The following is a 23,230-nucleotide window of genomic DNA, read 5'->3' on the forward strand; positions in this document are numbered from 1 at the left end:
TTAAGGTCAGCGGTAAACAAGGTCAAAAATCGGAATAGATGGAACTTTGGGTGCAGTGGTCGCAATGATTTCCAACGCTGCGAGACACTGAGTGTAGCGCGTCCAATTAGTCGAGGGCGGAACCGCTATCCCCATAGAAACACAACGGCAACGTCAGCGCAGAGAGCTTTTACGGTGTATCATGTGATTGCAGCTTTACACAAACAGAGTCCCGGGATGGGGTGACACCATACCGCTTTTAACAAAAAATGTGTTTATAAAACAGTGCCTTTATTGAGGTGACAGTGTTGAAGGGGGAGACAGAGGGGATGACACGGGCAAATGGTCAAAGGCCGGATACAACTCTGGGTCCTCTGCAGGGGAACCAAGCCCCAGTACATGGGCTGCCTGCTCTACCAACTGAGCTATACGGCGGCCCACAAATGCATGGCATAATAACATTACAATTGGAATGATATATTGCCATTGACTTGGGTTAGGGTTTGACAATGTCTCCATTCCATAGTTTGTCCACCAGAGAGCAATGCTACTACTACAAATACTAGTTCTGCTGCTAATACTTCGTCTACAACTACTTACACAGACATGAATAAGAATACATTTTATTTGTACAGCAACCTCCATGCATATTATGAGTGTTTATACACTAATACAATATTTACAGTATGTTTTAATTGTTCTGGTGTTCCGGTGCCGTGCAGGTTTATTTACGTAGAAAAGCTGTGATCATTTAACAGGAAATGTAAATTGTAACACACACACACACACACACCCACACACACACACACACACACACACACACACACACACACACACACACACACACACGATGTAATAATGGGTGTAACTTAAAGACATGGAGCAGTTTCCTGATCAACATTACATCTTCCTCACAGCTGTCACACACCAGAGATCTTTTTTTAAAACACGTTCTCTGAAGTCATGTAGTCCTTATACATAGAAAATAACAGGTTTTGAAAGAGGATGGACTTATTTTATGTTTACAATGAGCTAATCTTTTGAATATTTGGTCATTTTTTACCAGCTAAGATGGGCATCTGGTCTCACAAACTGTACATTGCTACGTGCACAGTGATGAGCCTCCTCCTCGGTGTGTTTTCTCATGGTGAGTTCGCCACTATTTCGCTGCTTAATTAAAGGAAAATCGTATTTTTCTGAAACGTGTTGTGGTCAATCTGGATTAGTCTTGGTAATGATATGCACTTTTTTGATGAATGTCATTGTTTCAGTGTTGGAAGTAGTAATCTGATTTACCTAAAGTAACAATACCATGCTGTAAAAAAATAAAAGTCCTACGTTCAATATTATATTTGAGTAAAAGTATAAGCAGCTTAATGTACTTAGGAAGCAGAAGAAAACATCCTCCCTGTGTAAAATGGCTTGTTTCAGAGGGTTTCATGATTAAGCCCTTACAATTCAGTAAATAATCCTGGTTTAACTTGTCTACTAAACTGGCCATTTGAACCCTGGGTGATGCATGAGATACATTTGAGTAAAACTGTTTAGTGATTCAAAACATGTTCTACTTGCAGGGAAGTTACATTACGTTAAGGTGTCCTTTCCTGAATGTAAGTGCATTCTGTGTGTTCTGTGTGTGGCAGAGGTGACGGTGATCGACTCTCAACTGAAGCGCTGTGAGGAGGACCAGCGGGTGTGTGTCACTGACCTTGGACACTGTGGCTCTCCAACACCTTCATCTATACAAAGTGAACAAACACACACACATTCAGCACTCAGTCAACAGTTGTAGAATGTAACGAAGAACATTTACTCAAGTGCTAGAATAGTCTTATGTATAGAACCTTTACAGTCTACATATTGAATTGTTATTACAATACACAGTATCACATCAAATTCTGTGTTCATGTCATCTTATTCTATTTTACACATATATAATTCAATTATTTTTGCATTTGACTTGCACCATTGTGTTCCTTGCACCATGCTCTTGCTTCATTTGCTCATTTTCAGGTTCATATTTGTATTTTGTGTCTCTACTGTGAAATGATTCCATGCTTTAATGTTCAAAAAGCTTTTTATTTTTCTCATACTGCCTGTGCTGCAGCACCTCTTTTCACTCTCTGTCTGAAACCAGAGCCCAGTCTGCAATGAACACACTACAGGAAAGTGAAAACCCCCAAAACACAATAGGGCCCCTCTATTTCTATTTTTCTTGCACTATTATTACCTCTGAAGGATATTCTACTGTGGGTTGCATTGTTGGAGTGGACTAGGACCTTCATAGCCAAAACTATGCTGTTACTATTGTGCATATGACCATACAACCTTTGAATCTTTAAGTGAAGATGGGGAGGACTAAAGCAATGTAACAATGTCAGTTCAGCTTTGCAGTGCATTTAATGTTCATGTCACCACCATAAGCCATCTGTTGTTTTCCTACAGAGACACTGAACATGTCCTGTTACTACCAGATATCACACAGATCTATGACATGTGAGTTGAAGCAAGATTCAGACAGCCACATTGAGTCTGACGTCTCTCTCCTCTTCAGCAGGTAAACACTGATTAAAGAAGGCGGTTTACTAAAAAATAAAAATGTTGGAAGCTGTACTCCAGTTTCAGGCTCTGTATATGTAGCTACCAATATTATTGGAAGTACGTTTACTTAAAGGTGGGGTAGGTCATTTTGAGAAACCAGCTCGAGTGCGCTAGAATTTGAAAATACACAACCGGAAAAAATCTGCCACTTCCTTACAGAGACCCTCCTCCAACACACATGAACGCGCACATGACCAATGAGGGCACGAGATAAGTTTGTGCACAGATGGAAGGCTGACAGGCAGGTAGGCCATCCAGTTATTTTAGCCGGGCCGGCTAAAATGATTGGTCGTACTTTTTACAGTACTACGGCTTCCACAGATGACGTTTTTTGTCAAAGCACTTAAGATATTCATTGCTATCGGGATGTTAAGAGCATTCCATGGAATATAACAAAAAGTGTATCTCGAGCCGGTTTCTCAAACTTACCTACCCCACCTTTAAGTGAAAGTTGCAATTCCAAAGTGTATAAATATTCAGTTAGAAGTATTAGTCCCGCATTCAAAATTGTACTTCATTAAAAGTACAAAATTATTAATCAAAATATACTTAAGGTAAAAAAAGTGCCCATAATGTAATATGGGCAAATTCAGAATTGTTGTATTATGTTATCAATGTATAAATGTGTTCACTATGGTGGCTGACAGGGGGCAGGGGGGGGAGTAACACGCAGCAGTTTCAATAAAGATTAAAAAAACAAAACACTAATGTGCCAAAGCAAATAAAGAAACCTCTTCACAAACTTGACAACACATGCAGCATTTAGAAACACACAGCTGGGACCGGAGCACTTGGTGAGGTTTGGGGATTATGAAGTTGACCAACTATCACTGGAAACCTCAAATGTAATTTTCATTGGCTTATTTTAGCAATGTTATCGCATGATTATTTTATGATCTGCTGTTAACTAGCTAGCTAGCAAAGCTAACCTAGTCATTTCATTTATAATGTTAAACACGTACTTTGCAAGAGTAACAGTTGGCCAACTTTATAATCCCAGCACGCCAACTGGCACTTTTTGTTTATGCAGCACTTTAAGTAAACGCTGCACATGTTCCGCTAAATTGGATACTTTTTTATTAGTGCTGCACGTGTTGTCAGGTTGGTGAAGATGTTTCATAATGTATGTGTTTTGGCGCATTTCTGTTTTTATACTTACATCGTTTTTGAAAGTGAACACTTCCATTCTCCTGATGGAAGTGTTTGGGCTGTTGTAGCGGGCTTGCACAGATTGGCCAACGTAGTTCTGTACTTTAGTATTGCAGCAGGTAGATTTGGGGTTTATTTCTAACTATTTGATATACTATTGGGTATTTTACCTTATGATAATACACATTAATGTATACAATTATTTATATTATGTATTAATTACCTAAATCTGCAATGTAGCTAGTAAAATAAATGTAGAGTCAAAAGCAAATTTTCCTACAAAATGCAGTGACTTAGAAGTTTAATGTGAAAACACAAGTGAAGTACCTCAATTAAGTGTAGTATTTCAGTAAATGTTGTTAGAATTAAGTTTAAGATTACAAATGTGTATTCAAAAACAAGGTCTTATTCTCCATGTATTCCCCTTCTCCCTCTCTTTTTCTTCTTCAGCGTACATACAATCATCTCCTGTCAGGGAATATTCACACCAGCAGCGGTCCTCTCCGTAACCGCCAGGATCAAAAACTACATGCTGATGAAGGAGATCTGGACCCGACCTCTCACTGTGTTTCTTAAAGATTCAAGTGAGTGGCAAAGATATTTCATCACTTCTCAACCCAGTAGCAATGAAGGAAGATGAACTCAAATATTGAATTGAAAGAGGCTCCATTACTGTATGCTTGATGTGGCTTTTCTCTTCCCTGTAGTGTTATATAGGTTTGTGTGCATGTAAATGGTCTGCAAAGGCTAAAATCCCAAAGTTCTCTCCAGAGGGAGTTTCTCTCCCAAACACCTGTAATGCCTTCATTGGACTCCTTTGTTTTCTTCCTGAATAAGTGACATCACTATGTAGCACGCGCTCTTATTGGCTAGCGTTCCTACACATAGTATATTGCTAGGCTAAGGAGGGGGGACATTTCCGACACATCTCTTAGTGGTTGACCAATCCCAACAGAGCAGGACAGTTTACCAATCAGAGCAGACTTGGCTAACATGGCCTGACTCTCGACAGCAAAAGTACCGTATCTGGGCCCATAGAGGATGCTCACTTACGTTTCGCTTAAGCCCTGTCAGAGGCTACCCCATATCAGTCAAATGAATCGCTCCAACACATTGTACATGATAGGCTTAGGGGCAGGACACTTAAGTGGTTGACCAATCACTACAGAGGCGGCCAGCTAACCAATCAGAGCAGACTTGGCTCTGGTTTCAGACAGAGGGTGAAAAGAGGTGCTGCAGCACAGGCATGAGAAAAATAAAGAGCTTTTTGAACATTAAAGCATGGAGACATGTCACAGTAGAGACACTACATACTGATATACACCTGAAATTAACATAATAAGGCCCCTTTAGGTATAAGTAATACCACAGTGTAGAAATACTCTGTCATAAGTCAAGTACTTATTATGCAGATTTGCCATTTCGGAATAATATATTTTGTACTGCTAGATTATAATTAGTGATCCATTAATTTGTTCATTTTCTTATTTTGCAGCTGGTAAAGGTTGAGCTAACTTTAAAAGATGTTTAGACTGCCAGGTATCTTTATCCATAATAATACATCATCATTTATGAGTTTTTGTATTCACAAAATGAAACTTACTAGTGTTACTGGTGTTATCAAATAAATGTAGTGGAATAAGTAAATAGAAATACCACAAAAATGTTACCTAAGTACAGTACTTGAGTAAATGTACTTGTTTTGCTCTCCACCACTACCTAGTTATGACTGTGATACAAGCTAACTTTAATCTTCAACTGCTGTTAAGTCATGTAAATATACTTGTTTTGTTTGTTTGTGTCCTCTCCTCAGTCAAACCCTCTCCGCCTGTATTAACTGTACTTGGCTCCACTGAGGACTCTGTTGATGTGTCATGGAGAAGCAGCAGTTACGGCAGCTGTCAGCTTCGCTACAGAACGAACAATACTCACAAATGGATCCTGGTTAGTTAACACTCTTGTCACTCAATGTATGAGAACATTTCAATAATAATAAAATAATAATAATAATAATAGATTAAATGTGTATAGTGCCTTTCAAGGGACCCAAGGCCACTTTACATGATGAACAAACAAACAAACAAACAAACAAACAAACAAACAAACAAAAAGGGCAAATAATAGGTATGACATTAAATAAATAGCAGTAGAGTGGAAGCAGGGGGACTGTGATGGGTTAGGGGTCAAAGGCCATGGTCAACTGAATTTTACTCAGTACATTAAATAAATTGCCCTATCTAAGTATATAGTCGAGATACTTTAACTTGGGTATTTCAAGTCTATGCACCTTCATTCTTTCATCTCAGATACAAATAATATACTTTTACACCACTCCCTTTGTTAGACATCTTTAGCTGCTTTTCAGATTACAGTTCAGTGAAAACCATTTATTTACAGATGTGTTGATTTTGAATGTGAAGCTGCATTCACATGATACCTGATTTTCTGTTTGCTGACTTTGAGGTTGGGCGCAGAGCCTTATGGTGAAAACAGCCAGTTAGGTTTCGTCTTTATGGTTACATCCTCTGCTAGCTTGCGCCGCTTCATACAGCTGTTATCTGATCGGTAACGCTGATAACATTTTAACTGATCGCAACGCTCCTCGAAGATTCAAGTGGTGCGCAACACTGAGGGTAGCGCTTCCACTTAATCAGGCGGCACCACTCAGTCCATGGTAACACAACGGCAACCCCAGCGCAGAGCCGCTATACTGCGTATCATGTTAATGCAGTTTTAGGGTTAGGGTTAACTATGTGATAACTATGTGAGGATGAGGTGTTGCCCTTTTGTGTTTACAAATTCTCGTACTTGTAAATTAAGGCTTTGATTAGCTATAAAATGCATTGTCACAGATCAGAAAACAGGGTTGTTATTCTGAGAAACTCAGAATAATGAAGTACACCCTTCTAAGAAGGAGCTTGTCCCCAGATGCAGTCAGTCCCCAAAATGTGTTGTTAACAAGCTAAATTCCCTATTAGCAAGAAGTTAAGAACACATGAACAAATTCAAAAGAAACCTGTTAGTACCTTTGAGATGTTGGCCCACTGTTCTTCTAAACCCCTTCTTTTGTCTCAGTGTTGCCCTTTGGTTTTCCTTCTAGGCCATTTTTCCTTGGCTACAGGTGTTATTTACTGCGTTACGATCAAACTGGTTCCAGATCCATTTCTGAGCTAGTACTCGATTGCGAATCAGTTCTACCTGCTTCCACCACAGCGGGGCCTGCTGCGGGCCCACATACTAGTTCGTATTTGTAACCAGAAAACTGCTGGTCAAGAACCAACAACCGAACACGTCTGGCTTACGTCAGGGGAGGGAATATCCTGATCAACAACAACAAAAACCTGCAAGACGTAGATCCATTGATGCTAGCAAACTTAAACAGCAGTGGCGGGCGGAGGAGAAGAGCTACCTCCTTGGTAGCTTGGTGGCTGTAGAGACACAATTGAGAATCACTTTTAATGATATACCATCTTAATTGATGCTGGAAAGCTAGGTATTTTGAGCTGTATAAAGCAGGGACGTAAACGGTTACGTCATGATGCAAGATGACGCAGCTCCACTCGGTAAAAGGGGTAATTGTGTACCCTGACCCTAACAAGCTGAAATCCCCAAAGGCTATGAGCACAGGTACACAAATATTAACAAATTGAAAAGAAAACCTGGAAGAACCTTTGAGATTTTGGCCCATTACTCCTCTGAACCCCTTTATTTTGTCTCAGTGTTGCCCTTTGGTTTGGACTTTTTGGCAAAAGGTGTACTCTAACCCTAAAAACCAAATGCGATAATGGGAAACCCCTACAAATTAGAATACAACTGATAACTCAAAATGTTTAGATACTTTTATTTAGAAAATACCTTCAAAATGCCCTAGATAATCAGCTACCAAATACCACATACAATCAGTTTGTCTTTGCTGTCTGTGTTTTGTTCCAGGCTCCTGATTCTGTCCCGTCACATCAGGATCAGACATTGAACTACAGGATGAAAGACCTCCTGACCTTTACCTTGTACCAGGCTGGCGTGGCCTGCAGAGAGGAACCCGGCTTCTTGAGCGACTGGAGTTCTGACGTCAGCGCGAGGACGCTGGAACGGGGTAACAGTTTACATTCAAACAGAAATTCAATTATAGTCTGAAACTCAGAAGAAGTGTTTCCATAAAATGATTGAAATAGTGTCTCAGCATAACCTGCTATAGAGTGGTGCTAATGCTCGCTAAAGAGTAAGAACATCAGCACTTTTTTTGTCTCGAGGTGTATGTGTTTTTTAGCATGTTTGTGCTTAGTTGCCTGAAATATAGTCTGTGGTTAACATCAAATTGACACATTTTGATATACGACATAAAATCCTTCAGTAAATACCCCACTCAAGAATGTTCAAAGTTTCTATGTGTCATTTAAACAGCAGTTGCTAATGAGACTAAATTAGACTGCTTAACGCCATTGTGTCAATACTAGTCTGCCTCAAGCGTAGAGTTGTTAATGTGCAGCCTTGCAATCATGATGGTGTTGGTTTTTAGCATAAAGATAACTTTTTACTCCTGCCAGGGACATTTATTCTTCAAAAATCACAAAGTGGTGTTAATATGTGGAGATTATCCTGCGGAACAAAATGTGTTAAGTATCTTAAATGTTTGTTTGCCCCAGAGCTTTCTGTCTGCAATATTCCAAAATCCAATGGAACAATCCCATCCCGTCGTAACTGCACGACTATATAGTTTATACCAATTACATAAATATGTTTTTTTACAAGAGCAGTCAAATCAGCTGGGAATGTTTTGCTTTTTCTTTGCCAGCGCTGTCCAGGCCTCCAGAGGTGTGTTATAGAGTGGAGGAAACAGACTCTGATGGATCCTATCTGCTTTATCTCATGTGGAAGGTATTTCAGAATTCCTTTTAAGTCATCTATAAAATGGTTTCCCTTTTCAGCCTAAAAAATAAACAAGTAATATCAAAATATGAAAGACAAACAACTGAATTTATTACTGGTTGAATGCAAAGTCGTATTGAATAACCTGCTTGCATTTGTTTAATAGTAGCTAATTCTGAGTCAACTCGAGCGTCAAATTTGCGTGACGCTTTCTCGCGAAAGACAATCAGAGTAAACAAAACTCAAAGCCGCGGCCCAACTCGCGCGAGTAATTCGATGCGATGCAAATCATTGCGCCATGTCCAGTGGGAACGCACCATTACACAGTATAAGACAGGAGGCATGTATAAAACTTAAAAGTGTAAACAAAAAGTAACCTTTATTAAATAAAGCTGATACAAATTGCGGGGACCAGAGGCCTGTACTACGAAGCTGGTTCAACCTAACCTGGATATGTTTGAGTTAGCCGGTTGGCCCAATCCAAAACATACGCGCTGGCGCTGAACTGTACTACGACGCTGGTTATCAAGTGGATCGCTCAAGCCAGCCGTGTCCTATCTAGTTAGGTGCGCGTTCACATGAAAGGGGTGGTATTTGGAGCATTCGACCAATCTCAAACATGGACAAGCGTACTGACAGCGCAGCGTCATACTTCCTGAATGAAAAGTGAACTTTAATATTAGTCAAATATGAAGAAGTTAAACTTTAAACATCCATGACTTAAACACTTTATCCAGGATAAAAGCCACATAGCTGCACAGCAAGGTGAATACAGCTGGTAACAGAAAAAGCGTTTGAATGCGTACATTAACAGGTTTATGATATCACTGCCCCGTCCAAGACACGAGTGGATCTGACTTTAATTACATTTGACTCAAGTGTTTCGTCAACTTAATGTGTTGCTTAAAATAATACTTCTGCATACAGTATGTGACACTGTGAGTGTTGCACGGCCAGATACGGCTCAAGAAGCTGACTCAGATAAGGAAATATATGATACATTATGATGTGATATGATATGAATGATAATGGGACACATCGACGTCTGCACTCACAGTGCCGCAGACTGTACTTAATGTTACTCTGATCCGGTTACTTATGTCGTGGCAGATATTTAAGTAAGCTTTCTTAACGCTAATGTTATAATAGTCAGATTGCTCTGAAGATGGGAGGGGATATTCTATTAATTTTCACGTTCACACAGTCAGTTGATTTTTGCCGGCCGTCTTTCCTGCAACGGCAGTTTTTCTGTATTTCCTGTATCCTATGCCCTACTGTTCTTAAAACGTTTTCAGCTGCAAGTTAGATTTTTGTATGTTGCCAGAATGTTATTATTTTAGAGAAGGATAACGTGCTTTATGTTTAAAACATTATGCAAATGTTCTGTGGTAACAATTTACTACAATATTTTTACATTATTAGAACATAAAGACATAATATTCCTGTAATTGTTCAACTCAAAATTCCTGGGTAACTGGACTGACCACTGTAACTATTGGAATTTGACTATTAACACATGTAAAAGGATGACTCGGAATCAGCTGCTGAAAGTAACATTTGTTTATTAGAAAAGGGGAGCTGGGAGTGGAGGTTGGTTATGGCAGCAGTGGGAAACAGTTGTTCCAGGGTGGAGAGGCCTGGCTGGTCTTGGGAGTGTGGAAGGCCTTGGATTCCTCTTGGTAGTGATGTTACGTATTGCGCCGAGGCTTCGGAGCGTGTGTCGAGTAATCCCTGAAGCTTTTTGTGAAGCATGTATCGAGGCTTGTATCGTTTTGGGCCAGTGACGTCATCGATGACAAACGAAGCCTCGCTGCCTGTCGATACCACGTGACTGCTTCAGAAAGCGATTCAGATCGGTTGAACCGTTGAACCACAACGCTCATAATACCCATGGATGTATAATAAGAACCATATTACCCCTCCTGTACCCGGGTCCGCTGGTGACACGATGGAATTAAAAGAGCTCAGACCCTCACTTATATAGAGGTCGGAACATGTCATAAGTATAAATAGATACAAGCATAAATAAATGTAGGAACATGAATAAATACAGGAATAAATACGATGGAGTGTTTTCGGGAAGATTCAGCGTGTGTGCTGTGGCTCAGACCGCAGGGTCCCTGGTTCAACGACTGAACAATACGTCTTTTTTGTTGATTATAAAAGCTACAGCTAAATGAGATAATGTAGTTAATAAATGTATTCTTTGATATGGTTTAGCCTTTCTCAGGCTACAACATGGTTACGTTCATGAATATTATTAAGGAATACAAATCCCTCTTTGCAATGTTTACCAGCCTCCTTAGGCTTTTCAATCACAATCATTCAACTGGAATAAAAACAATATTGTTAACATGAAAATATGATTTTATGTTCGTTGTTAAGAGTTATTCTAAGGCTTTACTCATTGGGAACTCGGTATGAGATAGAGCACACTGTTGAGATGTCAAATCTGCCTGTTTTACACACTTTGACCAACAGGGGGGTTTGTGTTCAAATGAAGCCCATGATGAAGCCTCATGAGATGAACCCTTTTGCGAACCAATTGGCTGGAAAGCTTCAAAGCTTCATAAGGCTTCATCTCGCCATCACTACCTCCTGGGAGAGACACAAAAATGAGTGTGAGGCAAAAGCAGGCAAAGTTGTCAAAGAATATGCTGGCAAAAAGCTAGAGCGGCACGCAACAAACCGTTCACGGCAACAATCCGGCAGGGAATGAGTGCAGGCTGCAGACTTTCATAGTGTGGCTGATGAGCAGGTTGCAGGTGTGGTTGATTGGAGATTGCTCCCAGCCGTGTAGAGCAGACCAGCAGGCAGGTGTGGGGAGAGAGAGAGACACACACAGTAGAAACAAACACATACAAACACTCGCATACAAACACTAACAGGGGTTTCAGGGACGGGCAGTGATAGTCGGTCCGTTCTTCTATATGTCTGTCTTTGGTTTTCTAAGTGTTATTCGATCCATATGACAATTGAGATATGTGCATAAACAACAAAAACACTTGGGGTATAATGTTCGAACAATGTTATCACCAAACATTTTAAGAATGTTTTTAGAGAACGTTATCCTACCTTTCAGAAGTACATTCTAGGAACCAAAATAAAACTTCTCGATTAAACCATTCCTAGAACAATGAATGGTAACATTCTCAGAATGTTTTTAGAACCAACAATGTCTAGCTGGGAACTCAGACATGCCTACGCAAACATGCAATATCATGAATTACATGCTTTTTTTAAAAGGAAAATGTGGTGACATCAGATTTTTTTTAAACATCCTTTTCAAACAAATGCAACAAGTTTGTATTTTAAAGTGCACTACAAATAAATCTGACGTTGATCATGACCGTGTTAATATTTCGCATCACAGGAACGTTTTATAAAAAAAGAATAACCTCCTGAAAACATTATCCAAATGTTGCTTTCAAAATGTTCTTCTTTTGTTATCATGTAACATTGAGGGAATGTTTTATAAAGAACATCTTTAATTAGTTACCCAACAACGTCCAAAACACATCCTTAGAATGTTGCAGGCAAAACTTTCACCTTTGTTAACATATCACATTAAAGGAACGTTTTATAAAAAAACTCATCTCAGGCCTCAATAACATCCTCAAAACATCCTCTGAATGTTGCAGTTAAAACGTTATGTCTTAGTTAACCTTAAACCTTATAGGAACATTATTTGAAAAAATAAACATCCTAAAAAGGTTCTTTGAACATCAGATTAAAACATTTCTTTAAAACCTTATTAGAACCAATAGGTAACGTTAGCCAAAGTTGTGAGAACGTTCCCCGCTAGCTGGGAAGACACAGCTGGAGAGTAGATGAATCACAGGGGCAGCAGGTGAACACACATCAGACAATCACACAGGCGGGAAAACACAAAGAAAGGAAGTAAAAACAGACAAGACACAAGGAGGAAATACATATCAAAATAAAACAGTATAGGAGTTTACACCTGAGGCCTGTACTACGAAGCAGGATTTGGAGTCAGTGAGGTAACTTCAGGGTTAACTCAAAGTTCATATTCCTACGACGGTGGTTCACTACGTATGAGTGAACCATACGTAGGATGACTCCTTGGTGTTATGTTGAAAAGTCGGCGACTGTGTGAACATGTAAATTAGTAGAATATCACTGCCCATCTTTAGAACTATCTGACTATTATAACATTTGCTGTAAGCAAGCGTACTGAAATATCTGCCAGAACATAAGTAACCGGAGCAAAGTAACGCACTGTAAGTGCATGTCCCCGACATGTCGCACTTATCAATCGGTGGTGGCAAAGTCCATAGGGGCTTGGCAACTGGAAGGTCACCAGTTCAAGTCCCGGAAAGACCAAGTGCTACCAAGGTGTCCATGAGCAAGGCACCGTTCCCTACACTGCTCCCCGGGCTCCGTACATAATAATGGCAGCCCACTGCTCCTAACATTAGGGTGGGTCAAATGCAGAGAAACCGTTTCGTTACTAGTACCTGTATTATGTAATGACAATAAAGTTCAATCTTCTTCTTCTTTATATCATATCATATAATCATTTATCTGTGTCAGCTTCTGGAGCCGTGCAACACACCAGAGTCGTGCACTCACAGTCACAGCATACTGTGAGAAGTGTTATTTCAAGCAACATGTTGAAAAACACTCAAGTTGAATTAAAGTCAGATCCAGTGGGGCAGTGATATTATGAACCTTTTAGTTTAAGCATTCACACAGTTTGAAACATCTATTCTTTCTGCTCTTTGCAGCTGCCTGTTGCTTTTATCCTGGATTAAGTGTTGAAGTCATGGATGTTTAAAGTTTAACTTTTCATATTTGTCTCATGTGATAGATTACTCTTCATTCATGACGCGAGGTCAGTACATATATCCATGTTTGTATTCCATATCAAATGTTGCTAACCCCGCCCCTGTCACGTGAACGCGCTCTTAGCCGGACAGAGAAACCCTGGGTTCACTTGCCGAGTTGATAACCAGCGTCGTAAGATCGCTTAGTGAGATTGTTTTTGTTAGGGTTAGTTAAGCCATGTAACTCAAAGATATCTAGGGTCTGTTGAACTGGCTTCGTCGTACCACATTACATTACATGTCACTCGTTAGACGCTTTTATCCAAAGCGGCTTAATAATAATACTAATAATAATAACTTAAATGTATATACCGCCTTTCATATACCCAAGGATGCTTTTAAAAAGAGGGGGGGGGGACACTAAAGACACTCTAGGACAGAACACAATGGGACTACAAAGAAAACAGACAAGAAGACAGAAGGCAGTTGAGGCAATGTGTGATGTAGTTTGTGAGGGCAGGGGGATGAGTAACTAAGGTTGGAATGCTATTTCAAACAGACTAGTTTTCAGGGTTCCCTTGAAGATGTCCAGAGAAGGGGCATCACAGATTTCAGCAGGGAGGGAGTTCCAGAGGGTTGGGGCAGCAACACTGAAAGCACGGTCCCCGAAAGTGTTGAGGCGTGAATGGGGAATGGAAAGCAGGCCAGAGTCTGAGGATGGAAGAGTACGGGACGGGATGTATGGGCGGAGAAGATCTATGAGGTACTGAGGGGAAAGGGAATGGAGGGACTGATGGTGATGAGGAGGAGTTTATATTATGTGATGCAGGACTTGACCGGGAGCCAGTGGAGGTGACGTAGGGTAGGGTTACATACATTCAATACTGTGGGCAATCCCCACAGGAGCCAATTTGGGGTGAAGTGTCTTGCCCAGGGACACAACGACATGCTGACTGCAGCGGGACTCAAATTTGCTCTCCCCTGATCCGAGCGCACTATCCCACTGAGCCACAGCATCCCCTGTGTTTGTCAGTATCTGTCAGTAATATTAGCAAATGTTGCTATTTATTGCAAAGAAAAACAGGCAGATTGATTGACTCATTTGAAATGCATGACACAAAATGTCACTAGTGAAAATAAGAAATGTATAAAGTTTGGTTGACTAACAGAAATATAACCCTAACTTACAATATCTAATATGTTGAAGTGTACTTACAATATACTGACTTGTCAAATCTCTAAACAAATGTGGCATAAAATGTCTTATGCTTACGCCCCTTCTCTCTGCAGCATCTCGACCTCCCTGGTACCAGAGTTCGTATCCATGGATACCAGGTGAGCTACAAGCTGGTGAAGAATCAGCAGGCGCAGGACAGATTCACTCAAAATGTCACCGGGTCAATGGCGCTCCTGGTGGTGAAGGAGGGGAACTACAGAGTCACAGTTTCAGCTTTCAACACGGCTGGCTATGGACCTGCTGCTCATCTCAGCATTGACACACAAAGACAAAATGGTGAGCGCCACAAGGGTTATTTCATGTAAATAATTAGTTTTTTTATATAAGGGTCATGTTGAGGTACACAAAGAAGCAAAGGATTCTGTAATATAAGTGAAATCTGCATAAAGTTGCATACACGATCAGATACTGTATAAAGCTTGTGGCTTTCCACTTTTGCAATATCCTGTCAGTGAGTGTATATTTTTGAGTTTTCTTGCAGAGGAAGCAACAGAGCAACATCATGATGTTCAGATAAATCTTATTGCAACACAACACTTATCTAGTCAAATGTTCTCTGTCATAATGAACCTGTGAAGAGATCTTTATTGTTTGTTTCAAATGTGTTTTAAATTCCTGAACTGTGCAAGGCACGAGACTGGATAAGATGCCAGTAAACTCTTATACGCATGGTTACAAATTGAATTTTGAATATTTAATTAGCTAAATATTGAGATTATTGATTTATGGATCAACCTGTCCAGGAATTACTCCGCTGCTCACAGTGAGCGTGCACAAACTCACTTGTACACCAACGCCTAAATGCATTAATGATGATTTGCAACATATCCTACTACAACAGAATCTTGGTTTTCTCCATCACTTATAATCCTTTGGTGGATCTCTGCAGCTCTTCCGCCAGTCAGCAGCTTGTGGGTTTCCAGTTCTCTCCCGGTTATGAAAAGCCTTCTTGTCCAATGGGAGAACCCCAAGGTCCTGCCCTCCGTCCCACCCGTCAGTCATCTTGCCATTCATTGGCGTACCGAGACTCGTCCATCTACTAGCCGTGGGACCACAGTGGGCAACTTCACCACCTCCACTGTCATACAAGGTGCATCACATCCTGATCTTCCTCTGTTCCATGTAAATCTATTGTTGCACAAAAACAGATCAGTGAGCCTCACTGTTACACTAGGTAACACATTCCTTTGTTACCATGAACACACACACTGGAATTTATTATTATTCCTACTGCCACTAAACACTCACAAGAGCACCAAATGTGGATAATCCACCACTGAAAGTAGTCCCCAAGAAAACTACCATTTTGTGTTTGTTTGATAAAAAAACTACAGTCACAAGCTTTTTTAGGATCACCGACATGCATTAAAGGTCCCATGACATGGCCATTTCTACTGATCATAATTCCATTGTTGAGGTCTACTAGAATAGATTTACATTGTTCAATGTTCCAAACTCACATTGGTTTCTCATACAGCATCTCTGTATAGTATGTGTATTCACTCTCTGTCCTAAACGGCTTGTTGGAGCTCCTGCCCCCCCCCACCCTCCCTATGAGCCCACTGTGCTCTGATTGGTCAGCTCGCCCACTCTGTTCTGATTAGTCCACCACCGTTACAGCGGAACATCAGTGATTATGTTTTACAATGGCGTTTGTTAGCAACCAGAAAATGACACCAGTAATGACAAACAGATGAGAATGCTGCGTGGGGTCTGGGTGCCGTGTTGGCGGGACGTTGCGGGGCTCGCTGGTCCGCCCTGTGGGGCTCGAGGAGCGGACAGTGAGAGCTCGATTACTGGTGTCGTTTCCTGGTTGCTGTGTGTGTGTGTGTGTGTGTGTGTGAGCTCCGCGGTGCTGGCTGAGTGAGTGTGTGTGTGCGGATTGGTCCATTTGGAGTCAATTGGTCCATTTGGACTTAGTGACGTCAACCTGCCCCGGAAGAAAAAAATGGAAAAATACAAATCTACAATGAGGCGTTTTGGGGCAGCATAGACACATATTTTCTGTGTTAGAGTTTTACTCGCTACAGGGTGTACTTTAAGGGTTTGTGACTTTGCAGACCGTTTACATGCATAACAAGCTACATAACACACAAGGGGACGGGTAATAACCAGAAAAGCATATGATGGGACCTTTAATGTTTTCGTTTTTTTCGTTTGTGTGCATGTAAATGGTCTGCAAAGGCTAAAATCCCGAAGTACCCTCCAGAGGGAGTTTCTCTCCCACACACTCCCTCCTGCCTGAAACACCTCCATTGGACTCTTTTGTTCACTTATGTAACATAGTGACATCACTACGTAATACTTGCACTTCTATTGGCTAGCGCTCCAACACATTGTACGTGATAGTCTAGGGGTGGGACATCCCTAAGCAGTTGACCAATGACAACAGAGCCGGCCAGCTAACCAATCAGGGCCGACTGGGCTCTGGTTTCAGACAGAGGGTGAAAAGAGGTGCTGCAGCACAGGCAGTATGAGAAAAATAAAGAGCTTTTTGAACATTAAAGCATGGAGACATGTCCCAGTAGAGGCACTAAACCTGGACATGTGCATAATAGGTCCCTTTAAGGTTAAGAATACCATAAACAGTTTGTTCTATGTACAGTATGTAAACTAACAGTGTGTGGTGTGTTTACAGATGTTAACCCTGAGGACTCCTACCTGATTACTGTGTTCCCCGTCTATAACCAGCAGTGTGGATCTCCTCAGTCGCTGCCTGCCAGTCTGCAGCAGGGAGGTGAACATGGTGGTCATGATGATTGCAGCCACTCTTTGGAACAAAGCAACATAATAATAAATGTGTTTTCTCAGCTCTTTTGGAGGCGGTCCAACTGAAGGTGGTGGGCGTGACCAAGACGACAGTAAAGGTGGAGTGGGTGTGGCAAAGGAAGGCTGGAACAGTCACAGAGAACAGATACAGAGTGATGCTGAGGAGAGACTCAGAGAGACAAAGTAGGTGTTCTTCTAAAACAGGGGTATTCAAAGCTATGATGGTGTAATCATGGATGTAGGCAGCCATGTAATGCATTCTGGTAGCGCCATAATGCGATTCTAGACAATGTGCGTCATTTTGTCCAATAGTAGTTGGCATCAAGTTGAGGTATAGGCTACTTTATGCAAATCAGGGGCATCCAGCGCAACTTGCTGCTTCTGGAAACTCCCAAAAAACGTTTTAATTTAAAAGATATTCCATCTGAAATTAAGAAAGATTTCTCCATTGCTTATTTCCCAAATTTTTCAGAAAAAAAAAGATTCCGGGCATGTTTTCGTTACACAAGAGATCATTTTGGTGGTTTACAAGTCCCAGGAGGCGGCAAGAGCCCCTGCGTACAACAGCACCCCCTGAACATGTACAATTACTGTTAGCCCTGTTAGCTGCTAGCATTGTTAGCTGATAGCCACCAGTTGAGAGCTTTGTGGAGGCAAACCTTCTGCTCTGAATTTCAAACTGAAACATTTAAGTACCTTTTTATTAGGAAATCCCATTTTGGTAATTTGCTCAAAACACACATTTTCTAATATAAAACGTAATGATATTATAAGGCGCTCAAAGTAGAAGAAGGTGAATTCAGACAAAGCAATATATTTCCTCACTGCTGTTTGGATGCTAAAAGTGAATCCGTTGGTTCATTATTTTAAAACCTCAACTGTGAATGTTTCTCAAGTCACATTTCCAAGTTGTTTGACGACCCATCAGTAGATAAGAGCATGCTTTCTCCTTTTCAGCTCTGTCTCTGTGGCCGGACCAATGGCAGCTCACCTTCATCAACCTGAAACCCAACACTGAGTATTCTCTTCTCCTATTGGTTGATAATGCAACTAGAAACATCATCCCTGTGAAAACAAACGTTGGTGAGTGTAACTTGTTTTCTAAAAGCAGAATGCCATTTATAAGTCCCAGTGTATTTGAACTGTTGGATATTAAGAAGAAATCTCCTTTCCTAACACAGGAATAAGGATAAGATATGATTTGTTGTTTAGAGGAGGATGTTAGGTCTGACCTTTTTTGCTATATGTGGTAGATTTTCTTTCCATCATGCTCAAAGGGCTGATTTACTATACCATTATTGGGATATAAGACATATATATATATATATCGTCTTAGATTTTGGATATCATAATATGGCATTATGGTTGTCTTTTCCTAGTTTTAAAGCCTGCATTAAGTTAAATTGAATGTGAATATGCCAAACTGTTCTATATTTTCAACTTCAATCAGTCATTATATTATTACATGATTAATTTCCCCAAATCTCATTGGGTAAACATTTTTTTAATATTTTATAAAGCACCAATAGTCAACCCTGCAATTAATTTGATAAAAAAAGATCAGTTACGATACCAGAACAAAATGTTCTCCCTAATAGCAGTCCTACAAGCTTACAGGCAATACTTAAACTGATATCTAAAATGCAACACTTAACATTTGTATTTAACATTCTAGCACCTAAATTAAAATGGACGAATGTATTCTAAGGGCCAAGAAATAATTTCAATAATTTAATTGAGTAAGTAAGATATCATCTAGCACTCAAATAATAAAATCACTTTTTTCTGTGCATTGTTATAATACTTTTAGACTTAAAGAATTGGCACGGCCTGGAAAATAATTTCTGAACACTGAATTTCTACAGTGGCCGACAGGTGCTAAAAAACACTTCCCTTAGGAGAAATGCGCTGCAGTTTCTAACAAACGATGCAAATATAAAAACACACATGGGCCAAAACACATGCAAATAAAGAAACATCTTCACCAACTTGACAACACATGCACAGCATTTAGAAAAAGTTTACAAAAAGCGCTGGATAAACAATGCACTGCAAATGAAAAATGCTGCAAGAACGTCAAAACTAAGACACTAAGAAGGGATGCACACAGCTCAGCGCACTGGTTGACGTTCAGGGATTAGAAAGTTGGCCAACTGTCATTGTCCTTGTCCGTTGTGTTTTGAGCATCTTGCAGCGTTTTGTATTTGCAGGGCTTTAAGTAAACCTTATTCAGGCAAGACATCCAGGATGAAATACATTAATAAAATGACACACAATTTAATAAATATGTGCTACGGTCCAAGCGTTTCTTGTTTACTGTGGTATCTACAGTGTGATGTCATTAGAGGAATACAAACATTTACACATAAGCCCTTTCTCATTTCTCAAATGTTTGCCTCCTTGACACCATGACTCCTCGACTCCACTGTAGTGACCCGGAAATAGATTTCAGCGCGCCATCTTGAAGGACATCTCATTTCTCGAAATGAACATCGAGGATCGAGCATTGATGAGGCTCTCTGGATCACTAAATTATATATGTATATAACAGGCCTAAATTACACTCTTTATTTGTAGGCTTTAGTAGATATATACAAATAAAGAGTAGATATCTTTCATAAAACCATATAGTGCTTCACATAATAAAATATACAACGGCTGTAGCATAATATATATTATATGCTTTAGGAGCTCTCTCCTAGGTTCCCCTCCTCGACTCCTCCGCTCGCATCACCTGTGGGCGGGACTAAGACATGAGGCTAGGAGTCGAGGAGGGGAACATTGAGAAATTAGAAAGGGCTATAGTAATCCTCTGATTCTGACCTTACCATGAATGTTTCATTTCAGATGAGGTGCCAGCGGTGGCTACAGCAACGCCTCTGCTGCTGCTGGCTCTTACTGTATTCATCATTTCAATCCTGTCCAGGACTGTGTAAGTCAACACACACACACGGTCACATCTGAGGGTTCCAATAAATAAAATGTGAATACACTTACTGGGTTGTGGCTGGTGATTGGTTGGATGCATTACTTTTACATCATTCTGTGCGCTTCATCAGCATCTTTATCATTTGGTCTGTCAATCAGTAATGGAACAATTGGTAAACATGCTGATATAACATAGTCAATAATATTATAATAATAGTGTTTACTATGATGACGTGTTTGGATTATTATTATATTCTGCTTTATAAATGTGTACGCTGCATTACACTGCTGTAGATGTTTAATGTGCTTTTATGTTCTGTTGGGTATAAGCTACCGCAATGCATCATATACTTTAACATCATCACATGTTTGGAGCTTTGCCACTATCTTGTGAGAACCATATATCTCAGGAAAGTCAACTTTTCATAAGCTCTGAAATGACGGCAGTTTCAGCTTTGTTACATTGCATTTTCCCACTGATCATAAAAGATTTTAAAGTAGTTTATTACATTTCAAAACTAGGATTATATTTCTCTTCCTCTTTAACCCCTTTACTCTGCAGGTACAAGTCGTATTTCTTTCCGCCCATCCCCAGCCCTCGGGGCAGTACGACAGGCCAGTGGCTGATGGACCCTAATCACCATGTGAGTTATTCAAACTGCTGTGTTAATGTCTTTTTGATCCAAACACGAAAAGGTCACAGAAACAATCCTGTTAAATATGTTTCTCATATTCAGTTTAAAAGTTGTAAAGATATGTTAATTTCCCCCCAATGTTTTTCTGAACATAGAAATAAGACAGATTAATGCAAATGTTTAACATTTGTTTCGAACATTTTTCATTTTTGCGAAGTGTTTATTGTAAAAGTTGATTTTATGTTTTTTTAAATTGACAGACATTATTAAGCTCTTGATTTTCGTTACATTTACAACTCTTCACTGACACTTTATGATGTCCTATTGAAATATTTAACATTATTTAATCATTCGATAAATCAGATAAAAAAACTGAAATACAAGCCTTTTTTTTGGGGAAAAACTATAATGTCTTTCCTGATTAAAATCCAATCAATTATTCCACTCAACAGAAAACTGCAGAGAGAAACATCCTTCATATTGAGGACTTCCAGGTGATGGATGTACTTGGTGAGAATGGTCTCATCACGATTGGACCAAACTTCAAGTCCTCCTATGAAGAGGACCTCAATGAAAACAACTCTCCGCTGTCAATCAGCCAACTCAGCACTAAACCGTCAGCCCTGGAAGTGGACACAGACTATATTCCTGATGCTCCAGTGACAACAGAACACCCACTCATTCCTCTCCAGTCCTATGAAGCTGACTATGGATTGAACTATCGAAGATGTGACAGAGTTTTCACATCTGAGGAGAGTCGAGAGGCCGATGCTGCTCAACTGAGTCCAAAACATGAAGCCAACGTCTGCTTTCCAGAGGTGGAGCACCGACCAGACGACTTTTCTGAGAGAGCCCATCAGACAGAAGCCGCTCTAAAATTAAATTTTCCGGAATTAATGGCAAACAGCTGTGTTAATCAGATAACATGCGAGGCAGATTACATGGTCAAGCCTTCCTTTCTGGGGAAAACGGATGTGTGGCCTGATTATACAGAAAACTGTTGCTTAACTTCAAAAACTGCAGATGAAGACTAAATAAACAACATCAGTGCTGCATGCTGAGTCAAAGGCAAAGAGGACTAGTAATGGCGCATTTCCATTGCAGCGCGTAGCTCGCTTTAAGCGTGCCGTGTCGTGCCGTCCCCTTTTTTGGTTGTGCTTCCACTAGGCCTCGTTCCGGCGCGGCACGGCGCGGGGCCACTTTTTCCCCTCTTTTCTGGCCCTAGAAAATTGTGGTTCTATCGGGGCCAACAAACAGGGCTGAGTCGGGCTGAGTATGCTAAACTAGAGAAAGGAGCGCTGGCAAGAGGGCTAGAACTACAACAAGATGGACATATTTGACCGTGATTTAATTGTAATACACGTTTCAAAATGATGCCGAAGTAACAACATACTGATACCGGTTAGTAAAAACCATGAATGAATGCTTTGGCAAGTCTGCAGACAGACGGCAGGCGAAAAACCTTTTAAAATTCGTGTTTTTCTAGATGGAGATTGGCTAAGCTAACGCAGTATATGCCCCGACCGTCCACACTCACAACAACGGCCTATACAGACATAAATAAAGCAGCGACTGTATTCACCATGACACAGGCAGTCTGTGGTGTGTACTTGTTTAACTTTTGTCGAGTTTCTGAACATATATGAGGAGCTGTGAGCTCTGAGTGCTAACAGCTAACGGCTGTGTTGTGTTTCTGGATTTCTCATTGAAGATGACGTCACGGCTCCGCCTACACTGCGTTACTATAGTAACTACCCCAGTTCCTAAACTGTAATGGAAGCGCAGCATGAAGTGAGTCGGCCCTGTTAAGGCCCAACGCGGCCGAGCCGTACCGAGTGTGGCCGAGGCCGACCGTGTAGTGGAAATGCGCCATAAGAGATGAAGGTTAAACACATGCTGGTGCCTCCTAGTGGCTGTAATTTCCATTACACAGCAAAAGAAAAGCTAACCTTGGAAGTTGATTCGGCAGTACAATCCTAATTTTAAACTACAGAGCAAAGCACAATGGTCCTGTGCGATAAGGACAAGGGTTTGAGTGCATTTGAGGCTCTAGCATGTTAGCTATCTGGGATTTTAAAAAAATGGTATAAGTAGTTGAGACTTCTAGAATTCTCAGCCTTTTTTCTAAAAAAGTAGCTAGCACTGTCTCAAAAGTAGGGCTGCTCGATTATGGCAAAAATCATAATCTCGATTATTTGGGTCAATAATTGATATCACGATTATTAAAAACGATTATCCATTTACTTTGAAAACATCCATTTATTGAAAACAAAATG

At 40.5% G+C, this 23,230-nt stretch overlaps 1 protein-coding gene across 1 annotated transcript; it reads left to right on the forward strand.

Annotated features, from left to right (window-relative positions):
* The first annotated feature begins 895 nt into the window (after positions 1 to 895).
* LOC117473070 (interleukin-6 receptor subunit beta) lies at positions 896 to 23,227 on the forward strand. Its single transcript, XM_034118547.1, has 16 exons — positions 896 to 1,126; positions 1,623 to 1,727; positions 2,425 to 2,536; positions 4,180 to 4,313; positions 5,543 to 5,673; positions 7,663 to 7,822; positions 8,522 to 8,604; positions 14,676 to 14,898; positions 15,512 to 15,712; positions 17,261 to 17,359; positions 17,434 to 17,574; positions 18,349 to 18,474; positions 20,239 to 20,323; positions 20,882 to 20,963; positions 21,407 to 22,036; positions 22,827 to 23,227. Exons 1-15 carry the CDS (start codon positions 1,051 to 1,053, stop codon positions 21,986 to 21,988), a joined length of 2,340 nt encoding a protein of 779 aa, XP_033974438.1. The 5' UTR covers positions 896 to 1,050; the 3' UTR covers positions 21,989 to 22,036; positions 22,827 to 23,227.
* The last annotated feature ends 3 nt before the right edge of the window (positions 23,228 to 23,230 follow it).

Source organism: Trematomus bernacchii, unplaced genomic scaffold, assembly GCF_902827165.1.
Source record: "Trematomus bernacchii unplaced genomic scaffold, fTreBer1.1, whole genome shotgun sequence".
Classification (NCBI taxonomy): domain Eukaryota; kingdom Metazoa; phylum Chordata; class Actinopteri; order Perciformes; family Nototheniidae; genus Trematomus; species Trematomus bernacchii.

Excerpts from the sequence above, each read along its gene's own strand:
- LOC117473070 (XM_034118547.1), top strand. The coding sequence starts at position 1,051 with ATGGGCATCTGGTCTCACAAACTGTACATTGCTACGTGCACAGTGATG. Across the intron at positions 1,728-2,424 it reads AACACCTTCATCTATACAAA|AGACACTGAACATGTCCTGT; the intron begins GTGAACAAACAC and ends GTTTTCCTACAG. Across the intron at positions 18,475-20,238 it reads CCCTGTGAAAACAAACGTTG|ATGAGGTGCCAGCGGTGGCT; the intron begins GTGAGTGTAACT and ends GTTTCATTTCAG.